Source organism: Telopea speciosissima, chromosome 9 (genome assembly GCF_018873765.1).
Source record: "Telopea speciosissima isolate NSW1024214 ecotype Mountain lineage chromosome 9, Tspe_v1, whole genome shotgun sequence".
Classification (NCBI taxonomy): domain Eukaryota; kingdom Viridiplantae; phylum Streptophyta; class Magnoliopsida; order Proteales; family Proteaceae; genus Telopea; species Telopea speciosissima.
In genome coordinates this window covers 46,621,055-46,648,752 of record NC_057924.1, presented here as the reverse complement: position 1 = coordinate 46,648,752, position 27,698 = coordinate 46,621,055, and the positions used below count along the sequence as shown (strand labels likewise).

The 27,698-nt window shown below is 39.4% G+C and overlaps 1 protein-coding gene across 2 annotated transcripts; it reads right to left on the bottom strand.

Moving 5' to 3' along the window:
- Positions 1 to 12,295: 12,295 nt before the first annotated feature.
- LOC122639715 (transcription factor TCP2-like) lies at positions 12,296 to 27,085 on the bottom strand. 2 transcript variants are annotated; one of them, XM_043832630.1, is made up of 3 exons: positions 27,064 to 27,085; positions 24,428 to 26,253; positions 12,296 to 12,525 (listed from the first exon to the last, which is right to left on the bottom strand). In XM_043832630.1, the coding sequence occupies exon 2, from the start codon at positions 25,843 to 25,845 to the stop codon at positions 24,472 to 24,474; it is 1,374 nt and encodes a 457-aa protein (XP_043688565.1). In that variant the 5' UTR covers positions 25,846 to 26,253; positions 27,064 to 27,085; the 3' UTR covers positions 12,296 to 12,525; positions 24,428 to 24,471. The 2 variants fall into 2 exon arrangements, with proteins under 2 accessions (XP_043688565.1, XP_043688564.1); XM_043832629.1 differs by lacking the exon at positions 27,064 to 27,085 and adding an exon at positions 26,566 to 26,610.
- Positions 27,086 to 27,698: the final 613 nt, after the last annotated feature.

Here is a 27,698-nt window from a genome sequence, read left to right as displayed (position 1 = left end):
CCATCTCCCCTGCCCTCAGGAACCTACCACTTGTAACCCCAACCCCTCGCCTCTTCCCACCACTTCCCTTCCCCCTTGCACCACACGTGCAAGAACAAGAAGGAGTTGTGAACTATAACTCACCCTCACCTTTGGATCTCCATTGTGAACCACTACACATACTTCCAATAGGAAGATAAGCCCCTAGAAGTGGTGGTGAATTTCATGGGGCCTAATCCTCCTTTTGGGGGTGTAGGTAGTGGTTGTAATCACCAAAACTAATATGGACAAGAAGTGTTTGTGCAACAAGAAGCTACAATAGGGAAGATAAAAGGGAGTAGGTCGGAGGAGCAAAAAGGGAAAATGGAGCACGAGAATTTCAAATTTGGGATAGTACTTTTAGCGGTGATAAAAATATGTATACTTCAACTAGGATATTATTTTTAATTAAAATACTATCACATTTAGTGGCGGAAATAATAAACTACCACTAATTGCTTAAGGTTTTGTTCTTTCACTGAATTAAATAATAATCCTTTAGTGGCGGTAAATAATTATCATTTTAAAAGTCCATATTTAGAGGCAGAAATATCAAACCGCCACCCGCACAAGTGCTTAGGGTTTTGTTCTTTTACTGAATTAACTAATAGTCCTTAATAGTGGTAATAATTACCACTGCTAAAGGTCCATGGTTAGAGGTGGATATAACACAATGCCACTAATTTCTTATAGTCTACTAATTCCTTAAGATTTTGTTCTTCCCCCTGAATTAAATAATAAGCCTTTGATGACAGTGAAATTGCCAACGATAAAGGTCCATAATTCGAGGTGAATATATTGCAGCGTCACTAATTGCTTAAGTTATAATAGTCATTTTTTGTGATAAAAAAAATAATGCCACTAAATGACCATAGTTAGAGGTGGATTCAATAAAGTGCCACTAATTGCTTAAGGTTTTGTTTTTTTAGTGAATCAAACAATAGGCCTTTAGTAGCAATAAAACTTATCACAGTTAAAAGGTCCATAAATAGAGGCGGATATAATAAACTGCCACTAATTACTTAAGGTGTAGACAACTGCATTGCTAAGTTGGTTTGCGCCTGTATTGTCGAAGCAAGCCTAGGGCCTTGGTCTCATGTTTGAGTCCTCCCCACCACACTATGCACTGCAAGTAGCCATTGCCACATGGTTCCTATTATACCATATAATGGCCACCCAATAGACCCACAACACGTGGCACCAGGGAGGACAGCTAAGGAGGGTCGACGGGTAAGAACTATCCACCTGAATACCCATGACGGATACGACGGGTAAGAACCATCCACCCAAAGATCTAAGATGGACGTGCCGAGTAAAACCTACCCGCCCAAAGATCCATAGATAAAAGATCCACGGGTCTCTCCATGGAAGCAAGAAGAAGCTTACGTGCCCATCAAGTCAATCAACCCATCAGCGCCGCCCCTTACACCCTAAGACATCACCTCTCACTAGGGGCAGCCGTATTGCAGAAGGCCTAAGCACATCAACAGCCACCAAAAAGAGTAATCCAGTGTACAATACCACTCCAAAAGAAGATACCACTCCCCAACTCTCCATCACATTTATGAGCTTCAAAAGGGAACTCTACGTTCTATAGGGGACCTCATCCCACTGAAGAACTCTACATACGGAACTCTCCACATTAGAAACAGAGAAACACTCCACCTCCTAATCAGAGGAAGGCTTCTCCATTGGTCACATCAGGACCTCTTCATCGACATTACACCCCAAGGGGATCAAGCCCTATAAAGGGGAAGGTAACCCCCCTCACAAGGAGAGAGAGACAACAAAAAAAGATAAGAAACACTACTGAACTCTTGAAACACTCACTTGTTTCATCTATTTGCTAGAGAGACCTAACTTATGCATCGAAGAGTCCCTCGCCGGCCCCCCATGACCCGGCGCTCACCTCCCTTAGCCCGTTTGTTGTGTTGCGCAGGTCTTTACCTTTGGTGGACCCGCTGGAGGTTTCTTGACGCAACAGTTCCCACCCACCCACCCCCTGCACAACCCCACCCCGGTTTGCCCCCTTGGGTACCCACCTAGCGGCCTAAGGGTCCTTGATACGATGCACCAAAAAAAGTTACTTAAGGCATTGTTTATTTTTATTGACTTAATTAATGTGTTATTCATGAAAATTGCTATAGATATTGGTTATCCCAATCCATGATTTTATATTATCGCTAAATTTTCTGCCCATGTGGGCAGTTGATCTCGACTCTAAAGGTAGACTATTAGTGGCGGTAATTAAAAAACTACCATCGCTAATTTTTTTTTTAAAAGGGAATTATATAACCACTAGGTAATACCTAAGTTGTGACTATTTAGCGGCAATAAAAAATTATAGCGCCTTTAAAACACACTCTTAATGGCGGTAAAAAAATACCACCGCTAAAAGTACCTGAAAGCACATCCACTGAGTACTTTTCTTATTGTGGCAATGATTACAAATGTTTCCACTTTAATTTTTATTTGATTTCTCTTTCCTCCCTTTCTTTTCCTTATAACTGGACGGAACCATGGTTTGGTGTTTGAACTTGCTTTTGAATTTCTAGGTAATCCTTCCGGCCTATACAAGGTATCATAACAGTCACTATATACCTCTTTTATCTTTATCTCTCATGGGAGATGAACCAACAAAAGCAAAGGTTGTCCAGTCTAATTCTTGTGGTAAGATATTTGTATTTTGTTGAGAAGCCAAATACTTATACTTTTTTAGGATGAGCAACTAAAGAGATGGTTATGGTGTTCACGCATGTATTTGTCTTAACGCGAATACACCGTGGACAAACTAATCATAGCCTCACCTCATCAATCTATGTATCTATCTATCAATGCTTCTCTATAGACATTCAGCCAACAAATGTTAATAAAGTGGGATATCTAAATACCACTTGGGAGTCCAACCCAAAACTAAGGCATCAGGTGGAGATAGTATCACACCCCGAACCCACCCCCTAGGGGGATTCGATGGATGACTCGAATACCCAAAGTATTCGAAGACCGCCATGATCCAAATGCAGTATTTACACATCATAAGCACAACACAATATCGAGATAACAAGTGTTTCCTTGATCAGAGTGCACGAAAAGTAAATATTTTCAAGTCCTATATATATTATTTACATTAAAAGTTCCAACAGCTCGATATTCCCAAGTTCACGATCATCGGGTTAACACACAACTATTCTAAAATATAAACAGTGGAAATTCCTCCACCAAAAAGGATGGTGTTTAGCAAAAGAAAACATAAAGATAACACCACGTCATCAGTCCTTGTCCTCCAAGGACACCCTAATCATCCGCATGATTGGGGTCACAACCCTCTGGGTCTACACCATCACGTTCATAGTAGTCATCAGCCTTCACCTTAAAGTAATCCTTCCTACTACCATCACATCCACCTGCAAGGTAATCTAAAAGAAAATATTCCACAGGGGTGAGCTCCACCGAGCCCAGCAAGTAAAGGATAAACCACAGATAAGCACATGCACACACAAAACAAAATTCTAGATGCATGGATTCAATTTTAATCTTAATTCCACCTATAAAAAATATCTAAGTCTCTAAGCTTGTGTTACAGCAACACCCTAGGTAGCATCCCCTCTGTTGGCGATGTCAAACCCGAGTTGCGCTAGGAGCCTGCCGGTCCCGGTCTTCAATCGAACATCACCGGTCCCTGTACCTCCGTTGGTAACGCCGGTTTACCCAGCAAACCCTCAAGATTTAGTCCTCTAACACAGTTTCGGTCCTCAGTCAGAAATCGTCGTTCCCAGTACCTCCGTTGGTAACGCTGGTTTCCCCAGGGAGGACTATCCAACACGTAGACCCGTATTGGTAAGGGTTCTAGCATAAGGGAGTGACATTTCTAGCCATATGCAATCTAAATGGCATAATATGAGGTGTACAATGCTCCCGCATCCCATACTACGGTACACCATACCTCCCATTTCCAAGCCGACTACGGCATCTATTCTAACACAGAGATTCACATTTCAAACCATCGTATCAACATCACTTCATATTTCCATATCCATAAATCATAACCATCAGCCAAAAGATCATTTTCGAATAAAGACAACATTCATTCATATACATGATTTCTAACAAACATTCTAAATTAAATAAACATTCCCAAAATAAATCAAAGTCTATCCCCACTTACCTTATTATGATTGCAGTTGTAAAGTTGGGTTTTTCTTCCAGTCGGTTGTCGGTACGATTCGACGATCAAAAAGCTAAGTCCCATGATTGTTTAATCATACACAAGTGTTAGAAGGTGTCTAAGTACTTGTGGGGTCCTAGGGTTGCTTTATAGTTAGGTTGGGTAAGGTCCAAGACTCATGTCCAAGTTTGACAGCGACTCAGGATGATGATACAGTCGACTAGGTCATCATCCTGAGATAGCAGTGATCAATATGACTGAGACTGCATTCTCTGGAGGATGAAGTAATCGACCAGAACTTCCACTAGAGATTTTGCAGCAACATGGCAGGGCCAAAAATCAGGGGTTTTGTTGGGGGGTTTTGGTTGAATTACACCCAATTGATCATGGGATGATATTCACATGATCATTACCATGAATTGGAACCATATAATGATCAATTTACAAGAGAAATTGGGGGTTTTGAAGGTAGGTACAGCCACATGTGTAATTCTTTGATTTTAATTGATATAACAACCACATATAGCTGAATCAAGAATCTAATGCTTTAATTCAAACATCAGAGATGTGAATAGGTTAGTAATAAGGCTAACATAGGGTTAGGGTTTAGGATTTGAAGATGCATGTGGGTTTTGGGTTCCAATTCAATGATCTAAAACTCAATTTCATAAGAAACATGAACTGAAACAGAGTAAACTTTATTTCAGAATTTAATTCATGAATTTTTGGTATAGAAAAAGGTTAGGAATTGGGGCTTTGGTCTTGATTAGGTTCTACATAGATGGTAGGGTAAATTCCACTATGGATTTCACCCAAAACATCAAAGAATTTGGACTATAAGGTATAATCTAGCAAGAGAGTAGGAGTAAAGAGGAATTAGAAAGTAGAGATGGAGTGTGAGATGATCTTACCTATATAGAACCCTAAGTTCTCTTCTCTTTTCTTCTTCTTTGTCTCTTCTTCTTTTTCTTCTTCTCTTCTCTACTTCAATCGTTAGGTTTGTAGAGAAATGAATAGGAATTAGGGTTTTATCTATATAGTTAGTTAATGGATTATTATAATAGTTAGTGGGTGAAATTGTAAGAATTGATTTTTTCCAAGCCGACACACACATATGTGGACTGATTCGTGGGTCCCACGTATCCATATTATTGGGGAAACATTCTAACTAGATAATTGTGTTGCGATGGCGAGATCCCAGACTCAAAACACTGGGCCCCACGCTCCCGAGACCAAAATTTGCTGTGACAGCAATCTCTGGTCGATGTAGTAGTCGACCAGTGCCATCAACCAGTGTTTATTGTCCTTGTTGTCTTTGTACCAGGACACCCGAGTGTCGGTGTTTTCGCGTACGAACACACACACAGAAATACTTATAAAACCAAAAATACCCCTCACATGTTTAGAGTCACCATGATTTATATATTAGATTGTGAATTTTGAAATTGTATAGGGGAAGTACGCGTCGTTTTGGCGACAAGCGGCGTGTTACCACCAAGATTTCTTTTTCATCTTCTACCCGCTCGAACATCAAATCAATACTCCATAATGTATACAAGGCTATAACTTCGGGTTCCGGATCTACATTTGGATTCGGGTTAGGGTTCGGATCGAAATAAACCAAGCTTTAACATTTTCCCCACCTTACAAAAATTTCGTCCTCTAAATTTGACGTGTCCGGGGATCCATATAGGTGAGGATATCTTGACCGTCTTTCATATTTTTATCACTCAAACATTCCTTGCTTTGATGCGATTACCTCATAGTATCTTTTTGTCTCGTATTGGTATGACTCTTTTGTTTTGATTGGGCTGCCAAGATTCAATTCTCAAGTGATCTATAGTACATCCGGGTTTGGTTGACCTAAAGCTCTACTTAATATACAGGCCCAAAGGAAAAACGAATCCCACATATATTTCAAGAAATCAATTAATCAAACTACTCCCACGTATTTCACCCACTAATCTATGTTTTTCATAGCTTTGGGTCATGGAGTATTAGTTATACTATCTTGCTTACGTGGCTCTTTCCTAATAAAGACTTACACTTTTGATTATCCAACACCTGACTCAACTTTAGAATGAATTGGAATATTTATGAAATCTCTACTGTTCACTCCCAATAACGGAGGGGACATTTGGTGACTCATTACTCCACTCATACCTATTGTTGAGCAAGGTTTTGTAAAAAATCCTTCAGTTCTAGTTCCGTTCTGTCCTCGGTTGTCCTTGACTACATTAACACCCCTTATAATACTTATTATCAACCTAAACCTCAAGAGCTATCACTCACTCCCTTTGTTCTAGCCATGATTGTCTTCTGTGTGGGTTTAAGCATATAATTATTGATTACGATATGACAACTTTTTCATTTATTATTCTATTTATTATCAAACTTATATATTCACATGAACCTTATATTTATAAGTCTTTTTTATTTTATTTTGTCTTTACTAGCACCATCTTGTATAGTGTGAAAATGTAGCATGTGCATTGTCTATCAAGTAACAATATCTATTTTCTTTTGTATGTTTACCCTTGATTTTTTTATTCAATTTATTCTTATTATTTTTATTTACATTCCGTCTTATTTACACCGTTCTCATCCTATATATATCTATGTTATGTCACTCTATGTATATCAATAGTATTACTACTCCTGCTGTCGTACCCAACATTTCTTATAACATTAAGTCTTAATATTTTACTTACATTGTTATATTCTATATTTTTTTTTAATTTTAATTTTAGTATTATACACTAATTTTACAAACATGAATGTATTTCTTTTGTATATGCTTTGTCTACTCATGTCTTATTTTAGTTCTGTCGGTCTTTGGTCGATAAGAGTGGTGTCACTATATAAAGGGTTTACATTACTTATTACTTGTATCGAGCAGGTATAGGAGTGCCCTAGATTTGTTTGCCCTTCTTTATCATGAAAACTATGATGTGTCATGCCCAGAATTCAAGTGACGGTAATTTGCCCTATGGGAGACTTCTCTCTCAAATCTTCCAACACTTTAGGATTGATCTCACTAGGAAGGCGACAGGTGGAGAGGGATTAGAGTCAATTAACAAAGTTTCCCTCAAGAGGATGAAGATGTATGAACTCCCATGGAGTGACATGGAGGATGAGCCTATGGATGCTAGAGTGTTGAGATTTGATACTACCGCTGGAGGCTATACTGGGCCTCATCATCACCGGGACCACACCCGTCAACTAGAGATTCTGATTGGTAGGAGATGATGACTTGTTTTGACAACATGGGGACCAAGCTGGGGGAGATAACCACCATGAAGCAACAAGGCTTTTCAGATCTGGGTGGTAGAGTGGGTACCATTGAACGGAAATTGGACTTTTGGGATGCACACTTCAAAGTTATATCTAGTATATGCATCAACCTCCGCAAGATCCAGCTCAAGACTAGATCTAGGTTTTAGGATTTTAGGACTTCTCAGTTTATGTTTGTGTTTTATTCTCATGTCTTTTACTTGTATTTTCTTTTTTCTTTTATTATGTGCAAGAAAATCCAAATGTAAAAGCTTATGATCTTGGATTATGATATATTGTCAGCTTTTGTACCTAGCTAGTCTTTTATGGTGTTCTTCTACCCCCATTTATATTTATGCTATTTGATTTTTTTTTTTTAAATTTCTTTTGCTCTAGACCTTATTAGTCTCACTTCCGTCGCTTATGAGTGTAAATAGAGCATCATGCTTTGATACCATTTTGTCACACCCCGAACCCATGAGGATTCGATGGATGACCCGAATACCCGAAGTATTCAAAGACCGCCAGGATCCAAATGCAGTATTTACACGTCACAAGCACAACACAATATCGAGATAACAAGTGTTTCCTTGATCAGAGTGAATGGAAAGTAAATATTTACAAGTCCTATATATATTATTTACATTAAAAGTTTCAACAGCTCGATATTCCCAAGTTCACGACTATCGGGTCCACACACAACTATTCTAAAATGTAAACAGTGAAAACTCCTCCACAAAAAATGATGGTGTTTAGCACAAGAAAACATAAAGATAACACCACGTCATCAGTCCTTGTCCTCCAAAGACATCCTAATCATCCGCATGATTGAGGTCACAACCCTCTGGGTCTACACTAGCATGTTCATAGTAGTCATCAGCCTCCCCCTCGAAGTAATCCTTCCTGCTACCATCACATCCACCTGCAACGTAATCTAAAAAAAAATATTTCACAGGGGTGAGCTCCACCGAGCCCAGCAAGTAAAGAATAAACCACACACAAGCACATGCACACACAAAACAAAATTCTAGATGCATGGATTCAATTTTAATCTTAATTCCACCTATCAAAAATGTCTAACTCTCTAAGCTTGTGCTACAACAACAACCTAGGTAGCATCCCCTCCGTTGGCAATGTCAAACCCGAGTTGCGCTATGAGCCTACCGATCCCTATCCTCAATCGGACATCGCCGGTCCCAGTACCTCCATTGGTAATGCCGGTTTACCCAGTAAACCCCCAAGATTTAGTCCTCTACCACAGTTCCCGTCCTCAGTCGAAAATCGCAGTTGCCAGTACCTCCGTTGGTAACTCCGGTTTCCCCAGGGAGGACTATCCAACACGTAAACCCCTGTTGGTAAGGGTGTAGCACCAAGGAGTGACATTTCTAGTCATATGCAATCTAAATGGCATAGTATGAGGTGTACAGTGCTCCTGCATCCCATACTACGGTACACCATACCTCTAGTTTTCAAGCCGACTACGGCATCTATTCTAACACAAAGATTCACATTCCAAACCATTGTATCAACATCACTCCACATTTCCATATCCATAAACCATAACCATCAGCCAAAAAATCATTTCCGAATAAAGACAACATTCATTCATATGCATGATTTCTAACAAACATTCTAAATGAAATAAACATTCTCAAAATAAATCAAAGTCTATCCCCACTTACTTTGTTATGATTGCAGTTGTGAAGTCGGGTTTTTCTTCCAGTCGATTGCCGGTACGATTCAACGGTCAAAAAGCTAAGTCCTATGATTATTTAATCATACACAAGTGTTAGAAAGTGTCTAAGTACTTGTGGGGTCCTAGGGTTGCTTTATAGTTAGGTTGGGTAAGGTCCAAGACTCATGTCCAAGTTTGACAGCGACTCAGGATGATGATACAGTCGACCAGGTCATCATCCTGAGATAGCAATGATCAATATGACTGAGACTGCATTCTCTGGAGGATGAAGTTAGGTTGGGTAAGGTCCAAGACTCATGTCCAAGTTTGACAGCGACTCAGGATGATGATACAGTCGACCAGGTCATCATCCTGAGATAGTAGTGATCAATATGACTGAGACTACATTCTCTGGAGGATGAAGTAATCGACCAGAACATCCACCAGAGATTTTGCAGCAACATGGCAGGGCCAAAAATCAAGGGTTTTGATGGGGGGTTTTGGTTGAATTACACCCAATTGATCATGGGATGATATTCACATGATCATTACCATGAATTGGAACCATATAATGATCAATTTACAAAAGAAATTGGGGGTTTTGAAGGTGGGTACAGTCATATGTGTAATTCTTTGATTTTAATTGATATAACAACCACATATGGCTGAATCAAGAATCTAATGCTTTAATTGAAACGTCAGAGATGTGAATAGGTTAGTAATAAGGCTAACATAGGGTTAGGGTTTAGGATTTGAACATGCATATGGGTTTTGGGTTCCAATTCAATGATCTAAAACTCAATTTCATAAGAAACATGAACTGAAACAGAGTAAACTTTATTTCAAAATTCAATTCATGAATTTTTTGTATAGAAAAAGGTTAGGAATTGGGGCTTTGGTCTTGATTAGGTTTTACATAGATGGTAGGATATATTCCACTACGGATTTCACCCAAAACATCAAAGAATTTGGACTATAAGGTATAATCTAGCAAGAGAGTAGGAGTAAAGAGGAATTAGAAAGGAGAGATGGAATGTGAGATGATCTTACCTATATAGAACCCTAGGTTCTCTTCTCTTTTCTTCTTCTTCGTCTCTTCTTTTTTTTCTTCTTCTCTTCTCTGCTTCAATCGTTAGGTTTGTAGAGAAATGAATAGGAATTAGGGTTTTATCTATATATAGTTAGTTAATGGATTATTATAATAGTTAGTGGGTTAAATTATAAGAATTGATTTTTTTCAAGCCGACACACACATATGTGGACTGATTTGTGGGTCCCATGTATCCATATTATTGGGAAAATATTCTAACTAGATAATTGGGATGCGACGGCGAGATCCCCGACTCAAAACACTAGGCCCCACACTCCCGAGACCAAAATCTGCTATGACAGCAATCTCTAGTCGATGTAGTAGTCGACCAGTGCCATCAACCAGTGTTTATTGTCCTTGTTGACTTTGTGCGGGACATCCGAGTGTCAGTGTTTTCGCGTACGAACACACACACGAAAATATTTGTAAAACCAAAAATACCCCTCACATGTTTAGAGTCACTTACCATGATTTATAAATTAGATTGTGAATTTTGAAATTGTATGGGAGAAATACGCGTCGTTTTGCCGACAAGCGACGTGTTACCACCAAGATTCTTTTTTCATCTTCTATCCGCTCGAACATCAAATCAATACTCCATAATGTATACAAGGCTACAACTTCGGGTTCCGGATCTACATTTGGGTTCGGGTTAGGGTTCAAATCGAAATACGCCAAGCTGTAACAGATAGCCCACACATGCCAACACTCCCTTTCATTTTTGGCTTTGGCATACAAATGGATATGTCTAAATACCACTTGGGGTACCAACCCAAAACTAAGGCATCGGGTGGAGATAGCCCAAACATCTCAACACTCCCCCCTCATTTTTGGCTTTGGCATACACATGGAATTGCATCTTAAGGAAGACAACAAACAGACTTGGACTTAATTCTGATACCATTTGAAAGTAAATGATATAGCTTGTTAAGTACCACTAAGAGGTCCAACCCAAACCTTTAAGACATTAATTCCTCAAATATGTAAAAGCATCGAAGACTTAAACAAACTGATTAGAGACTCAACTCTTAACACTCCCAACAGCATATATAGGAAGAACCGATCAAGTGAGCCCATAAGACTTGGTGGCTTCACAGGGCAGGCAGTGTCGAAGCAAGAAACATCCCGAGTGGTTCAGTTTTAGTCTTCTAGATCAAATCTTAGAAGCCACCTCCAAGTCTTAGTGAAGAGGTCAAGGTTGTAGGGATTGGAATGGACAACACCCATCCTTCGGAAACATACCCATATGGAATTCTATAGAGGATGAAAGCTTTTATCTGCTTTAGCCTTATTCAAGGAAACTAGATCTAAATTCAAGGTCACCGTCCCATTTGCCTCGGCAGATAAAATCCCATCTGACATTGCAAGTAGTTGCACTTATGTCAGTAACTACCAAAACAAACCACTTCGTCATTTGTTGCATGCACCTTATCTAAATCCACAATGCAACACAGATCATAGACAGTAGAAGTTCCAAGCTCCCAGCATAAGCAGGTCTAACCTGATGCAAAGGGCCTCCAAAGTACTTCTCATGGCGATACTATTTACTGATAAACTACTCACAAAGTACCAAACCATAATACGGAATAATTCTGATTGAAGTCCATTGCATTTTTAAATCCAAAACAAATTAAAATACACCAGCAGATACAGAGTTTGAAAACAGTTTTTATTTTCAATATTTTTGTTGCTACCTTATATTTTCAAAATTTTGAAGTGGATAAACCACAAAGAGACTCCCATCTCAGATGATCCAGAATTATTGGCCCATTGCTTGCCTATGAGGGCCACAGGCAAGATATCCTAATCAAACAAATCTGTAGCCCACAGTTTTGATCAATTGAAATAGTTGATATTTAGACTGCCATGGTGAAATAACAGATTTTGAACAGTTGAGATTTAGCCTGGCATGGTAAGGCTGGAACTGATTTTGAACATCTCAGACCTCAGGTGATAGTCAAACACCATTGGGAAGAAAATACTATCCAGGGTTCTCAAGCGCAATACTGCCAGAAACATGGTTCATATGACAGTTCACTAATCACTGGAATTAAAATTCAGACTCCAGGGAAAATTTTGAAGATGAAACAAATTGAAATTGAAATCGTCTACTGTGAGATGTTGTACCTCACCAAAACACATACCGTCAATGCATAAATGCATTAAAATCAGGAGTTCACGGGAGCTGAATAAAGTAAGAATTCAGGAACTGAATATAAACTATTGTTGTCTTTTTTTTGCCTGAGGCAGGAAAGGGATTCCATCCATCCATCCATGGTCCGCCACAGCACTTCATATACTTGCCTGCATCAGTATCCCATTTTAGAAATTAGTACAAAGTCATTAGACGTATGGAAAATAATTTTTCACTATTAAGTTCCACCATTTTTATAAAATAAGACACTTGATTGAGCATATAAGTTGACTATTAACTAGAGATTATGAGATAATACATCAATCAACAAGTGCTTTGGTGGTTATCTTGTCTAAATCAACCACTAAAAAACTGAAATAAGAAAAAGTGAGAACAAAGAAAACAGGGACCCCATTAGTTTTCAAACCAAATAAATTCCTTAAATCAGAGAAACAACAGTAATGTTGACTCTAAAAGGTTCGGGTAAGAGTAATACTTCTGAAAAAGAGATTAGATACCCTTGAGACTTGCCAAGGTTAGCTCTTCCTTGAGGGCTATTCTCGATCAGAGTTTTGGCAAGAAATAAAAGATTTCTTACCTGTGTCGAACCATGGTGTTGACCATTCAATGGTATATCTTATTACTGGTCTCTGCAGGCCATTATATTCCTCGGATGCAAGTAGATGCACATACTGAGGATAATGCTTGAAAACACAGCAATGTAATTCATGCATGTATACTGAAGGGCGCACCCAGTGCACGAGGCTCTTGCCACTGCAGGGTCTGGGGAGGGTAATAATGTATGCAGCCTTACCCCTGTTTTCGCACAGAGGCTGTTTTCAGACTCAAACCCGTAACCACTTGATCACAATGGAACAACCTTACCATCACATCAAAGTCCGCCCTCACTTGGTCACTTGGTCACAATGTATACTACCTGTGTTAAATTGAGTATGTCCAAAGATTGACAAACTATAATGGATATGGATCAACTGTTTTAGTCGCTATGTGTTTCGTTCTTCATCAAACAATGCATTTTATGGGAAATGTTCTCCATAAAATGTTAAGCCTCTGAATATGTAACCGCTTAAAAACAAGCAAATAACATAAGGCTACCTTGATGTCCATTACTGCAACAACTCCAGTTTAGTAATTTACTTTTCCAATATCTTGTATTTATATAGATCAAACAGATTATACTGAGTGAGTTCATGTTTAATTCTTATCCAAACATGTTAGAGGGGTCCAGGTGCAGCTGTGGCTAAAAGTTGGGTCTGTCAGACACAAATTATAGGATATGAAGACTCGCTAATATGATCTGCCAATGGTGTGGTCGCATGAAACAAATCATATAAAAAAAAGGAATATACAGAGAAAACACAGCAATAAAATGAATTTTATATGAACTTGCCAATTAACTTTAATAACTCAAAATATTAGTACCAGTACGTCATTGCATACATTAAACGATACATTCACAAAGTTTTGACTTCCAATTGTAGTATTTCATAACATTTTACCCTTTCATTGTCTGTATAGCTTTGGATTACAAACAATGGAAACATACCAAATCCACAATACTGGACATCAATGTCTAGATATTACCAATAGCTACCAAAATCAAATAATACTTAATGGGTTAATTAGATTAATTTAAGACATGTTTAATCATAAGTACTTTAAGTATATTCACTTTTAGATATTCAATACAACATTACTCAGGTGATACAATATAGTTGCAGAAGTTAAAACAAAAGGGGATTTGGATCCGAGCTGCCCAGGCACGGTGCTGCGCACAAAGACCACCTTACCCCCACTCGGGCAAGGCGTTTGGGCAAGGGTAAGGTGGACATTGCGCACAGCACCATATCTGGGCAGCTCGGCAGTAAAGGATCCAAATTGAACACAAGGTGCTACTAGTGGCACACGAATACTGTTGTCCAAATATCAAGCAGCTATGGAAAGGAAAACCAAAGTTTGTGCAATGAACATATTAAAATTAACACATATACAATGGATGAGTGAGTGGATCCAGAGGTGCATGGTCATGTGCAAAGAGAGCTTCCTTAAACTAAAGTGTGACTTAAACAACTTCCCCTGATTCGTCTTCAATTGGTTATGAAGGACCGTCAGAGTCAGTTATATACATGACCTCTCCTGTATTTGTACACCTAGAAACTTCTGAGTAAAATCCATTCTTGGAGTCCCGTCAGTGACCTAGCACGACAAAGCACTCCCAGAGGGCATGGAATGTCCTATACTCTTCTTCAGGGCCCATCCATACTAGTGAGAATCCTGCCGGGGTCTATCTATCCATATCCCACTGAAGAACCAATCCCTCCTACCTTAATTATTACCTATACACCCCCCGTCCCTCATCTCCATACCCAGGCTGGGCAAGGGGAGGAAATAGGAATAGATAGAGCAGTCAAGGGAGGAAGTGAAATCGAATCTCAGTTTGAAAACACACATGCAAAGACTAAATAATAAAATCATATATAAGCCATAAATAATAGCAGAAAAAAAGAGAGAACTTAACTCTAGTAAGTATGACTACATAATTAATTGATTGGATCTGTTCTTTGTCATGGGAATTATACATCCTTGGTTAGGGTCCATTTGAATACAACATTGAAGGTCTGATGTATTTCTCCTTTCAAGATCTTAACTTATTCCCGCAGGCACAATGTTTTAGAACTAGCAAATGATGGCATAACACAAAACTTCTCCAAAATAGTCCCCAAAAAACCTAGTTTGGAAGTGGTGACTCGGAGAATGTGACCGGACATTATTTCCATGTTCTTTCCATGTTCTCTTCCGACCCATTGGCTAAACATCCTTTAATGCAAGGTAAGAAAAAATTTCAACATTTCATATACCTTGAAACTTCAGTCCCATCGCAATCAATGTCAACCCTTGAATCCATTTGATAATAAGCAAAATCTTTGTTCTCCATGGAACAAATAGTTTTTTGTTTTGATGACAGTCTTCTCAGTCCAAGCATTATGAAAGCTTCTGACTATAACAACTACTCAGCCTTATCCCAACTAAATGGGGTCGGCTACATGGATCCTTTCAAAACAAAGTAGGGAAAACTGAGATCCACACAAAGGAAATGAGAGTAAGAGGAATGAAGAATAGAAATGAAGAAATGAGACAAGAAAAGTGAGAGATGGAAAATGACAAATGAAAAATAAAAGTAAGAGGAAAGAGGTTAGCCCAAGAAATCAGGAAAATCTCAGTTACATGGTGTCCACAATGTGGATCCTTGCCCTAAAATAGGCTCTATCTGAGGTCATACCTGGCACAAGACCAAGGCTATGCATGTCATTCTTCACCTCACTTGTGGTCATTTTAGGCCTGCCCCTAGCTCTTTTAGCTCCTTCAATCGAAATCAGATCACTCCTCATTACTGGGGCGTTCCTAGGCCTCCACTGGACATGGCCAAACCACCTCAGACGACATTCACGAAGCTTGTCGCTAATCAGGGCACCTCCCACATCAGCTCTAATACGTCTATTCCTCACTTTATCCTTCCTAGTTTTACCACACATCCATCTTAACATCCTCATCTCTGCAACACATAGCTTCGCTATATGGCACTTCTTAACTGCCCAACATTCCGCCCCGTACATCATACCAGGTTGGACAACGGTCCTGTAGAACTTTCCTTTAAGTTTTAAAGGAATGTATCAATTACACAATACTCCAGTCGCACCTCTCCATTTAATCCATCCCACTTTACTTCTTTGTGAAACATCATTATCGATGTCACCTTCTCTATGTATGATAGACCCCAGATATTTGAAATAGTCACTTGGCGGTATCTCTCTCTCCTCAATTTTCACCATGTCATCGTCCATCATAGTGTGACTAAAGTTACACTACATATACTCCGTCTTTGATTTACTAATCCTAAAGCCTCTTATTTCTAAGGTCGATCTCCACAGCTCTAACTCAGCGTTAATCCTTACTTTTGTCTCATCCACCAAGACGATATCATCGGCAAAGAGTATACACCACGGTACCTCGTCTTGGATGTTCTTGGTTAATTCATCCGTGATAAGCGCAAACAAATAAGGGCTTGGGGCTGATCTTTGTTGTAACCCAACCGTAATTGGGAACTCCTTGCCTTGGCTTCCCACAAATCTCACACTGGTCACCACACCCTCATACATATCTTTAATTATCTCTATATGTTTACTCGTCACCCCTCTCTTCGCAAAAACATGCTGGATTAAATCTCTAGGGACTCTGTCATAGGCTTTCTCTAGATCAATAAAGACCATATAGAGATCCTTCTTGTTAGCTCTACATCTTTCCATGAGCCTCCTCAGTAGGTAGATAGCTTCTGTCGTGGATCTACCTAGCATAAAACCAAATTGATTCTTCGAGATATGAGTCTCTCTTCTCAAATAAGCTTCAATAACCCCCTCCCAAAGTTTCATAGTATGACTCATTAGTTTTATGCTTCCGTTGCAACTCTGGACATCCCCCTTATTTTTGTAAACCAAAATTATAATGTTTCTCATGAATAAATTTGATTTTGAGGCTCTTTCCTAGGAACTTTTTTTTAAAATACGAATATTACTTGGGACCCGAGGCTCCCCAATTGCAGGTGTCAACATGATCTAAGAATTGACGTTTTCGATGATAACAATAAATGTGCTAATGGATTGGCTGCAACTGAAGGGTTTGAAAGGCCACCTGGATTGGGGGCGCAAGTTATAGAGGGGGGGCAGACTGAAGCGTTGGCTCTTAACAGTGCCTTGCATGGCACTGTTCAGGTAGGCTCAAATAATGAGGGTAGGGGTGTTGGAACAAATTTTGTTGTGGTGTGGCAATGGAGGCCGGTGAGAAGGGGGTTAGAGAACCAAAATGATAGCTTGAAGGGACCGCTTCCCTGTGTGCAGATCCATGAAGCTCTCTTGGAGCCTATTTCTTCGGATTTAGAGATCGAAGAAGCCTTGGTTATGGAGAATGTACAATCAATCGAGAGGGCTCCTTGGATGACTCGAATGTTTGTTTCATGTAGATTGAAAAAATTTCAGGGTGTTGAAATCTGAGTTCGTACAGTTCTTGCGGCGATCTGAACATTGCTACGATGCGAAGACCAAACTCTTGAGTGGTGCTCCATTGTTGATGGCCCCAAAGAGTTTAGTTACACTCTAGACAGAAGAGTGGAGATGGCTATGCTTAGGTTCAAGGAGGATCGTGTTATTGTGAATAAAGGAGGGATAAGGATATGGTTGGTCATGATTTACATCAAAAAGTCATCCGTTGCAAACCCTAGCAAACAACCATGGTGCAGAAACGAATCACGAGGTCTACGGGCCTGTCAGGTAAAATCCCAACCGATCTTGAATGAATTTTTTATTCTGGAATATTCGAGGTGTTGAAAATAAGGCTTCCTGTAGACGCTTAAAATCCATTGTTAAAACTTTAATGTTGGATATTGTAGAACCTAAAATTCATTTTGGTAAAGCCCCTTTAATAATGAGAAGAAATCGTACGAACCAATGTATCTCCACTGACATTGATGGAGGGGATCAAATTTGGTTTTTCTGGAAAGATTGGTTACATGTGCAGGTGGTGGAAGCCCAAACCTAGTTTATTACTCTTGCCTGCTCAGGGTCCACTCCTCGTGTGAGCTTCTTCATCACTTTTGTTCATGTTTTTTGTTCGGTTAGGGAAAGGTGGCCTCTATGGGACATGCTATATAATTTTGCCAATACAATAGGGCAGTCGAGGGAGATATGTGGTGATTTTAACGCTATTCTGGCACCATCCGAAAAGGAGGGAGGGAGACCGCCATGCACTCAAATATGGATGATTTTGGCCACTTTGTGAATGGGGCTGCTCACATTGATGGAGGTTTCAAAGGAAGTACTTTCACTTGGTCTAATGGTGGTCAAGGGGATCAGAGTATGTTGAAATCAAGGCTGGATAGAATTCTCTATAACATTCATTGGGCCGGTCAGTTTCAAATCAGAACTATGGAACATAGAAGCAAAATAATATCAAATGGATCTTCATTATTATTGCATACCCATTCACACACAAATTACAAAGAAGGGGCCTAATATATATAGGCCTAAGAGAAACTACTTACCTAATATAAGAGATACTACTTACCTATAATAGTAGGTGTAAATATAGGTGAAGGAATCCACATGTTGGAAACTCAATCACCTATAAAGATTATAATATGATATTATACTATTCATGGAAGATTGAGAGAAATACATTGAAGATTGCATAAGATTATGATACGGATTCCTAATATAACTGAACTACTAAGCTAAAGTGTTGTTGAGATAAGGATGGAAGATCCTTCCCTTATTCTAATACTAATATATTCCCAATATATCTCTAATACTCTCCCGCAAGATGAGCGTGGATACAAGAGAAACGCTCAGCTTGATTATTGAATTGAAAGGCCTACACACTCTGCAACACGCATGTGACTGAAATGGCGAGAGTCAGATGGCGAGCGTCTTGGATGGCGAGGTCGTGGGTGCTCGTAGGAGCTTGGTGTGGTATGATTCATCGGCCGAGATTGGGGTGCCCGCGCGCTGTGGAGTTGCTGCTGGTGCACAAGTGAGAAAAGGACTGAGAAGAAATTGGAGTGCCCGCGCGTTGGGGAGCTGCTGCTGGTGCACAGATGAGACAAGAATTGAGAAGAAATTGGGGTGCCCGCACGCTATGGAGCTACTGCTGGTGCACGAAATTGAGCTTTGTGTGTATTTTTTTTGTGTTGTAGTCTTAAGCCCTCTACCTGAGGCACGCCCCTAAAAAGGGACCTCAACTCAGGGCACGACTTAAGGATGACAGAAATAGAGCAATCAACGAAAGGAAGGAAATACTGTGGCGCCGACCTGCGCAACCTACGGGAACCTCCAACTGTGATCGATGGGAGAGATGGATGAAAGCAAAAGGTGGAAAATTAAAGAAGGGCAATAAAAGAAAGGAAATTAATAAGCCAAAGACCAGCAATGGTGGATGGGTTTTTTTTTTTTTTTTTGACGAAAGGGAATTAGGCTATGATGGATGAGGTGGTGATGTTATTGAGGTTGCAGACGCGAGATTTCAAAGAGGGAAGGGAGTAAAAATGAAAAACTAGAGAGGGAAGAATGGAGGATTGAGTGCTCATTGGAGCCTTGAAGGAAGAATGGTGGATCGAGTGCTCATTGGAGCCTTGAAGTCTCTGATACCATATTAGAACTCATAAACTATGAAACATAAAAGCAGAACAATATCAAACGGATCTTCATTATTATTGCATACCCATTCACACATAGATTACAAAGAATGGGCCTAATATATATAGGCCTAAGAGAAACTACTTACCTAATATAAGAGATACTACTAACCTATAATAGTAAGTGTAAATATGGGTGAAGGAATCCACATGTTGGAAATTCAATCACCTATAAGGATTACAATATGAGAATCCACATGTTGGAAACTCAATCACCTATAAGGATTACAATATGATATTATACTATTCATGGAAGATTGAGAGAGATACATTGAAGATTGCATAAGATTATGATACTGATTCCTAATATAACTGAACTACTTACCTAAAGTGATGTTGAGATAAGGATGGAAGATCCTTCTCTTATTCTAATACTAATATATTCCATAGTATCATAATCTTATGCAATCTTCAATGTATCTCTCTCAATCTTCCATGAATAGTATAATATCATATTGTAATCCTTATAGGTGATTGAATTTCCAACATGTGGATTCCTTCACCCATATTTACATCTACTATTATAGGTAAGTAGTATCTCTTATATTACGTAAGTAGTTTCTCTTAGGCCTATATATATTAGGCCCTTTCTTTGTAATCAATAGGTATGCAATAATAATGAAGATCCATTTGATATTGTTCTGCTTCTATGTTCCATAGTTTATGAGTTCTAATAGGTAAGACATCTCAATAGAACTTGCTCTGACCATTCGCCGCTTTGGTTTGAAGTGGAAGTTGCAGCCCTTAGAAGACCGTCCTCTTTTAAATTTCAACAAATGTGGATCTCTCATCCAGAATTTAAAAATTTCGTCAAGGAGGTTTGGAGTACTTCTATTGAGGATCATCCCCTTAAAGTTCTTTACCTTAAGCTAAATTTTTTATGCAGTAAACTAAAATTATGGAATAGGGAAATTTTTGGAAATATTCACCAAAATGTGAAAAATGAGGAGGATGATGTGTGCCAGGCAAAAGGTGACTGATTTAAATCCTTGTGATACCAGTAATCATCTTCAAAACTCCAGGAATCGGCTGCAGAGAACTCTCCTCCAAGAGGAAATTTTCTGGAAAGAAAAACCGTGAGTGAAGTGGCTTCAGGAAGGGGAAAGGAATACAATCTTTTCATACTATGGTAAATGTCAAACGAAAAAGAAAGTGTGGAAAGAATTGAAAATTGCAACAGGGAGTGGGTAATTGGCCAAGAAGGGGTAATAGCAGAGGCGGTGGACCAATTTCCAAGATGTTTTTTGCCGAAAGATGCACCCAGAACTCAGAGTTACTTGATGTCATTCCTTCAACCGTTTCGGAAGAAAATAATAATTTTCTTGTTCTCCTCCCTTCACTAGAGGAAGTTAAGAGGGCTGTCTTTTCTCTTTTAGTGGATAGTGCTCCTGGACCGGATGGTTTCACAAGGCATTTTTTTGCTTCTTGTTGGGAGATTATAGGAGCAGATGTGTAGGCAGCAATGGTAGATTTTTTTAATGGGGGGGTTCATTACCAAGAAGTTTCACTTCATCATATCTGATTCTCATCCCGAAAAAAAGAGAATCCTGAGGTTAAAAGTCTGTGCAACTTTTCATACAAAATCATTGCCAAAATAATATCTTGCAGACTAACTGCGTTACTTCCAACGTTAATTTCGGAAGAACAAGGAACTTTTGTGCAGGGCAGATGTATTCATGACAACATCGCTCTGGTTCAAGAGGTGATGCAAGATTTAAATAGAAACACTAGAGGTAGTGTGGTGTTGAAGTTGGACATAGCTAAGGCCTACAACCGTTTGGACTGAAATTTTCGGACATAAGGATTTGATCGAAACATGTAACAGGGTGGCATAGGTTCAACAGAAAATTTTTAAGATCAAACGAAATATGAAGTAACCACAACCTCGACACAGACCAGAATAGGCTATCATTCAAAACCATGAAGAACATGTTTAGAAAGACCAGAATATGCTATCATACGGTGCCAGGCCGACTAGCATATTATGGTTACTATTACTAACCTTCGTAATGGTAAGAGAAGTTCATTGAATCAACAAACATGGAGCCAAAATGCATTACACAAAACCAATTTATAGTGCAATCATACTGCAGTTAAATCCATAGTAAGCCAGTGATTTTGATGCTCAAGTCATACAAGTTTTTATAAGTCAGGAACATCAGAGGAGGTATCACACCCCAGATCTGAAATTTAAAAGCCATACATAACAAACAACATAAGTTTAACTTCATGTGTCTGGTTATGAATCAATGTCCAAGGTAGAACAAGAATGTGTCTCAGAACATATTAAGCAAGCGTAACTGTGCCTCCCATTTCAAGAAGAGCTACAAATTGTTGGGTTCCTATGGGAGAAGTAATTGCCATCATTTGGCTCTTTTAAATCTATGAAAAAACCTAGAACCAAATGTTCCAAGAGAAGCCCTCACATATGGGTTCTGAAGTGTAAAATATCAAAATTATAGCCACAGTAACTCATTTATAATCTAATAGAAATAACGAAAGAAAATACTTGCAAGATTTAGTAAATGAGCCTCTATCAAATAATCCAAAATGATCATGGTAAAGCCAATTCAGCGGTAATTAAAATGCGTTAAGTTTAAAGTTGAACAGGTCTTATTGACATTTACAAAAAAAAAAAAACAGAACTTATTGGCAAATCATCCAGTGGCAGTTTATGGTGGTAAGAAGAATTTATTCTTTATCAACAAGGCTTTGTCAGTCATTAAAAGATTAGCGAGAAATATGAATGAAAAGAAAAGCCTGACAGTCAAAACCTAGTTAAGTGTTTAACAACTTGATTGAGGATAAAAACTTGAGATTTTAATGCATGACTAAAGATAACAATACATGATCGATAGCAACTATTACTATGACAAATCTTTTACATTATTTATATAGTAAAAAAAAGGTGAAAAAAAGCACAAATCAACAATGTAAAAAATTAAATATATGATCTATCAAAAAAAATCACAATATGCAACTAGTAAAAGTTCCCAAAATCCTTCTACCTGAATGCACCAATTATTCCCCATCAAAAGTTCACAAAGTCAATGATAGATCAATCCTAAACGGTAGTATCAAATTAGTCTATCATTTAAACCCCCCCCCCCCACATACTCTTCTTCCCATCAGTCCAGTCAAAATAAGTAACTAGTCTTCTTAATTCATGGCTTATGAGCTCTTCTCTTTGCTCTAACATGCTTTTTATCATAGTTTAATATGTAACTTCAAAGTTGTACTCAAAAGATAGTTATTGAAATATTAAGTATAACTTTAAGTTAAAAAGATGATAATCTTTGTCCATAAAAATCTATTTATTCAAATTTACAAGATAAATTGTCGGCATGTACAAGCACAAATAACAATGTGAAAAGGCATTATCTATTTACTTAAAATGTAACCAAAATGCAATGCACATGACAAGAAAAAAAATTATATGGTCGAGCCTTCACTGGTGAAGTTTGTTTAGTGACGATGATACATGCTCAAAATACCTAGGTAGTGAGTATGCAGCTTGGGATAATAATAAATCATTTGTGTTAGAAATATATGTATGTCAAGGGGGAAAAAATCTAAATTCTAAGCAAGCCCACTGAATTGGATGTTCACCTTTCTTATAAGGAAAACATGGAGAAGAAGAGAATCTTCAATCAAAAAATGTGCAAGCATCCTTGAAAACACAAATTCAAGTCACAGGCATGTCTTTATATTTACGTTGATATATTGATTTGAATTTTGATATATGATATGATTTTTTAAGGTTAAAGATACATAATGAGATGACATACCCTAAGGCACAGATACCAGCCTAATCCAAACGTAAGTTTCATGTCCAACTTCCAAAAAATTAAGACTTATACAGATCACAGCCTGATCCAAACGTAAGTTGGATGCCAATCAATTAAGAATTAGACCCAACTTCAAATTATCAAGACTTCTTCTTAGGTTTGATACCAACCAGCCTTAAGTTTGTCACACTCAGATTCTCCACAGTATTGAATGTGAATCTAACTAGTTTTAAATGATAAGGAGCCACCATCCATTATGCAGCATGTGCCTGCAAGTATATATTGTTTTAGCTGAGAATTATATGTTCCTGTGGCTTTTCAAAGTTTTCCCCCATTTTCTGACCTCATTCGAACTAAATAATGTCATCAAATACTTTCACCAAAAGTGGGAACCCTCCTGAGTCAATTCCAATATTTTAATTGTGCCCCATACCTTTGTTTGGGAGTGGTTTCCATGTGAGTGAACTGAACAATTAGCTATTGCAATGCCAGGAGGAAACATTACCCCCATCCGACAATGCGCCGAATCACTGCAGAGTGTAGCCTAAGTGGTGCTGACATAATCAAATGACGGAAAAATAGGGATTCAAATCTAAGATGATGAAGGGGTGTTGTGTTAGCTGGTGCCTAGTTAATCTCTTCGACACCTGGCCTTGCTAGACAGATCCTAAAGAAGAAACACAAAGCAAATAACAGACACGATCCCCATTTCACAGCAATCAATGCAGGAATCAGACAAGACAATGTAGCTGAACCTGAAAAATAGACAACCCTAATGGCCTGGGTTTCGTTGATATCAAAAAAAGTAAGCCACGGTAACCACGGTACCAAGAAGGCAAGAACACGTAACACCAAAAAAGCATTTTAAAAGCAATATACATACACAGGAGACGGGAGGCTCGAAATCTCTGCGAAAAAATAGGCGAAAAACAAAACAGGCACCGATATAGAGAAACAGAGTTCATATATTTAAGGAAGTAAGAAGTGTTACAAAAAAAAAACAATATTTTTATATTTTCTTACTTGCAACCGAGACGGGGCAGTGAATCATCTGCTCATCCAGGATTTCAGTTCTTTCCTTTTCCCTTAAGGTCTGATTGCCTGCACCCATCATAGTAGAGTTGCAGACGCCCGTCGAACCCGCCAGATGGAAAGTGATGATTCTCCACTGGTGCAGCAGCAGCTGAAGCTGCAGTCCCCATGAAGAACGGTAGGCTTGGTCCGTCAACGGGAGAAGAGAACCTCTGAAGGTGAGGCAATGGAGACGGTGAATTGGACTGAAGGGTCCCCCTATTAAAACCGCCAAGGCCGGAAGAGATGCTGAAATTCAAGTTGTAGTCATTTCCTGCCGCAGTGGCTACTGGGATAAGATGATCTGGCATGAAAGAAAACTGCTGCAACTCCTGGTGATGATCGCCAGTTACACCGAAAGGCGATTGCATTGTCATGGAGTGCGGCTGAGGAGGATTCCCAAAGTGAGTTGGAGCTGCAAACCCAGAAGAATGACTGTTTCTTGATGACGCTGTGCCAAAAATCCCAGCACCAAAGTAATCCATCGGCGTCGAAGCCAAATGCCTGGTGGTCTTGAGGACAAAATTTGATCCACCTGGGTGGGCTGATTCAGAGGGGCTATTACCATTGTCACTAGCCCCAGTAGCTCCACCACTAGTGAGTAGCTGGGTGAAAGACGCGCTCTGGGAACTAGGGTTCAGATTGTGCTGATGAACATGAACATCCTCCTTCTCCTTGTCTTTCTCCTTCTCCTTGGCTGCTCGTTCCCTTGCACGCTCTCTGGCTTTCACACGGATTTCAGTCCGGGAGAGAGACAAACCAGAACCCTTACTTGTCTCTGAAGGGCTGCTCCCTCCGGATTTCGTCAAGGACATGTGTTGCTGCTGCTGATACGGGGGTTCAGTTTCTAATTCGAGCTCAGCAGGATCAAACCTTGTCTGCGAAGCACTAGACCTCCTTTCATCGCTTGGCTTGGGGGTCTCCGGAAAGGTACTGTTAAGCGAAGGAAGCTCGGCAATGGAATCCTCGGCAGCTTTAATCAGCCACTCCACGGCTTTGCTGGGCTGATCATAACCCAGACGATCCTGAAGATCGTAGAACTGTATAGCTGTGGCGACTGAGAGACGAACCCTTCGGTCTCTGAGCCCCTTCGCCGTTAAAACCTTACTGTGGCGATCCTTCCCGCCAGATGCTCTAGAAACCCTGAAAATTCGAGACCCAGTCCATGTGCTCAGACGGGCAGTTTCAGTTCCACCTCCGTCACCGATGATGCCTCCTCTTCCTCCTCCACCTCTAACTTCTCCATCGTCTTCATCATCGTCTTGGTACGGGTCTCCTGATGCCCTTCGTCCTATCTTGTTGGAATCGATTCTACCGTTATCGAACCTCGAAAGCTTACAAGGCTGCGTGTGAATCTCGTCCACCTCCATGCCGCTTTCATACCTTTCTTGAGAATACTAGAACAAGTCTTTGGTTTCCTTCTCTTTTTATCTCTCTCTCTCTTCCGAAAACTGACAGGAGAGCGAGAGAGAGAGAGAAAAGAAAAGTCGTCACTCTTCTGCTAGAGCCTAACACCAACTGAATTAGGGTTTCTGAGTGGAGGTGGCGCTGTCCTTTAGCATTGATGACGAGTTCTCAGTACTTGGGATTGGGTTTTGATAAAAGGATCCTTTAAAGGGCTTCGATATATCGCGTTCGAGAGCCGGAAATGTCAGCAGCTCTTGCTTAGCTTTTGCAGTGCTTTCAGAAGCAAGGTTTGTCACTCCACTGAATAGATGAGCTGTGTGCCTGTTTGTGTGTCTCTTGCCTTTGCTATTCTGCAGAAACCGCTCAGACACCTGCAAAGGGTATCAGATGCATAAGACGTACAGACCAAAACTATTAAAGCTTTAAAAAGACAAGCTTTAAACCTTGAGTAAGGATCTCTAATACTAAGCTTTAAAGATAAAAAAATTTACAAACAACTAGAAAGGGGAGGGAAAATGGCCAAAAATAAAGCTTAGCTCATCATCAACACCTTGGTTTCAACTTGCAAATACCGATCTGAGCTCTTTCTGCTTCAAATTTAAGCTTCTTTGGGGGTAAAACAGGGAAAAAAGACAGGAAAAAAGACTGGAAAAAAGAAAAACAGCTGAGATGTAATTGTACACGCGTCACTTTCTATCAGTAATTAAAACTCCGATCTGACCCCTAAAGCAAGACATGAACAAGTAAGCTAAAAAAAACTTTTAACTTAGGCAGAAGGAAAATGCAAGAACAGATTAAAAACCTTGCGTTTCTGCAATTTCGACTCCGATCTATGCTAATTAAGGCTTCACGATAATAAAAAATGGCGAAGAAATTAAGAACTGTAACGTAAAGATGCACTTCTTTTTTGCAATTGAAAGCTCTATCATTGAGATGATCGATGGAACAGACGTTCTGAGCTCACGGATCTACATTCTTAACTTAGTTGATACGCTCCTGAAGTGACCAAATAAACAAAAGCAAAGAACATTTTCAATATCTACAATTCTCAATCTTTGCCACGAAAATTCAACTCCATTTCAGGTCTTCAAACAATCGACAGACACGAAACAACGAAGAAATGAGAAAATCAACTAATGTGACTAAATTATATAAAATCGATTACGAAATTTTACCCCGACCTTCACTAGCTAAAGCGCGAATTTTCATGTGCTACTGCTCGCCACAGCTTTAAGCTTCGAATCCAAAATCAGAACTCCTCTTTACGCAGACTCGAAACTGAAAAGGATGGCACTTGCTTTAAGCTCGTCAAGCACGGCTTTAGTTTTTACTTTTTCCTTTACTACAAGTCCTGCGAAATCCCCCTCCCCATTAATGGACCTCGAATTTCACCTGAAAGTGAAGAAATTAAGTTTTTTCATGAAATGTTACAAGAAATTCAACTCACCTGCGCCTCTCTTTCAGTCTGCAATAAAGAGAGAGAGAGAGAGAAGAGAGCACTGGAAGAATAGAGAAAAGCTTCTTAGGGTTCTCCTTCTAAAGAGGGAAAAAATTATGAGATATGTTATTATCTTCAAATCATGACTTAAGAGAGAGCTCGTTATTTTATGCCCTAAGCTTTCACCATTCTAGCAATCTCCGGGCTTATCGGGAATGGACAGGGGCACAGCGCCGTTCCCACCTTTAAATAATGACTCTATTACGATAATACCCTCCTTTTTCTTTTTAATTAACAAATTCGCCCCTTATTAACGTAAGTTATCTCGCGCTTTCTTTTTTTGATTTTTTTTTTCGTTTTATACTGCGTCGTTTTAGG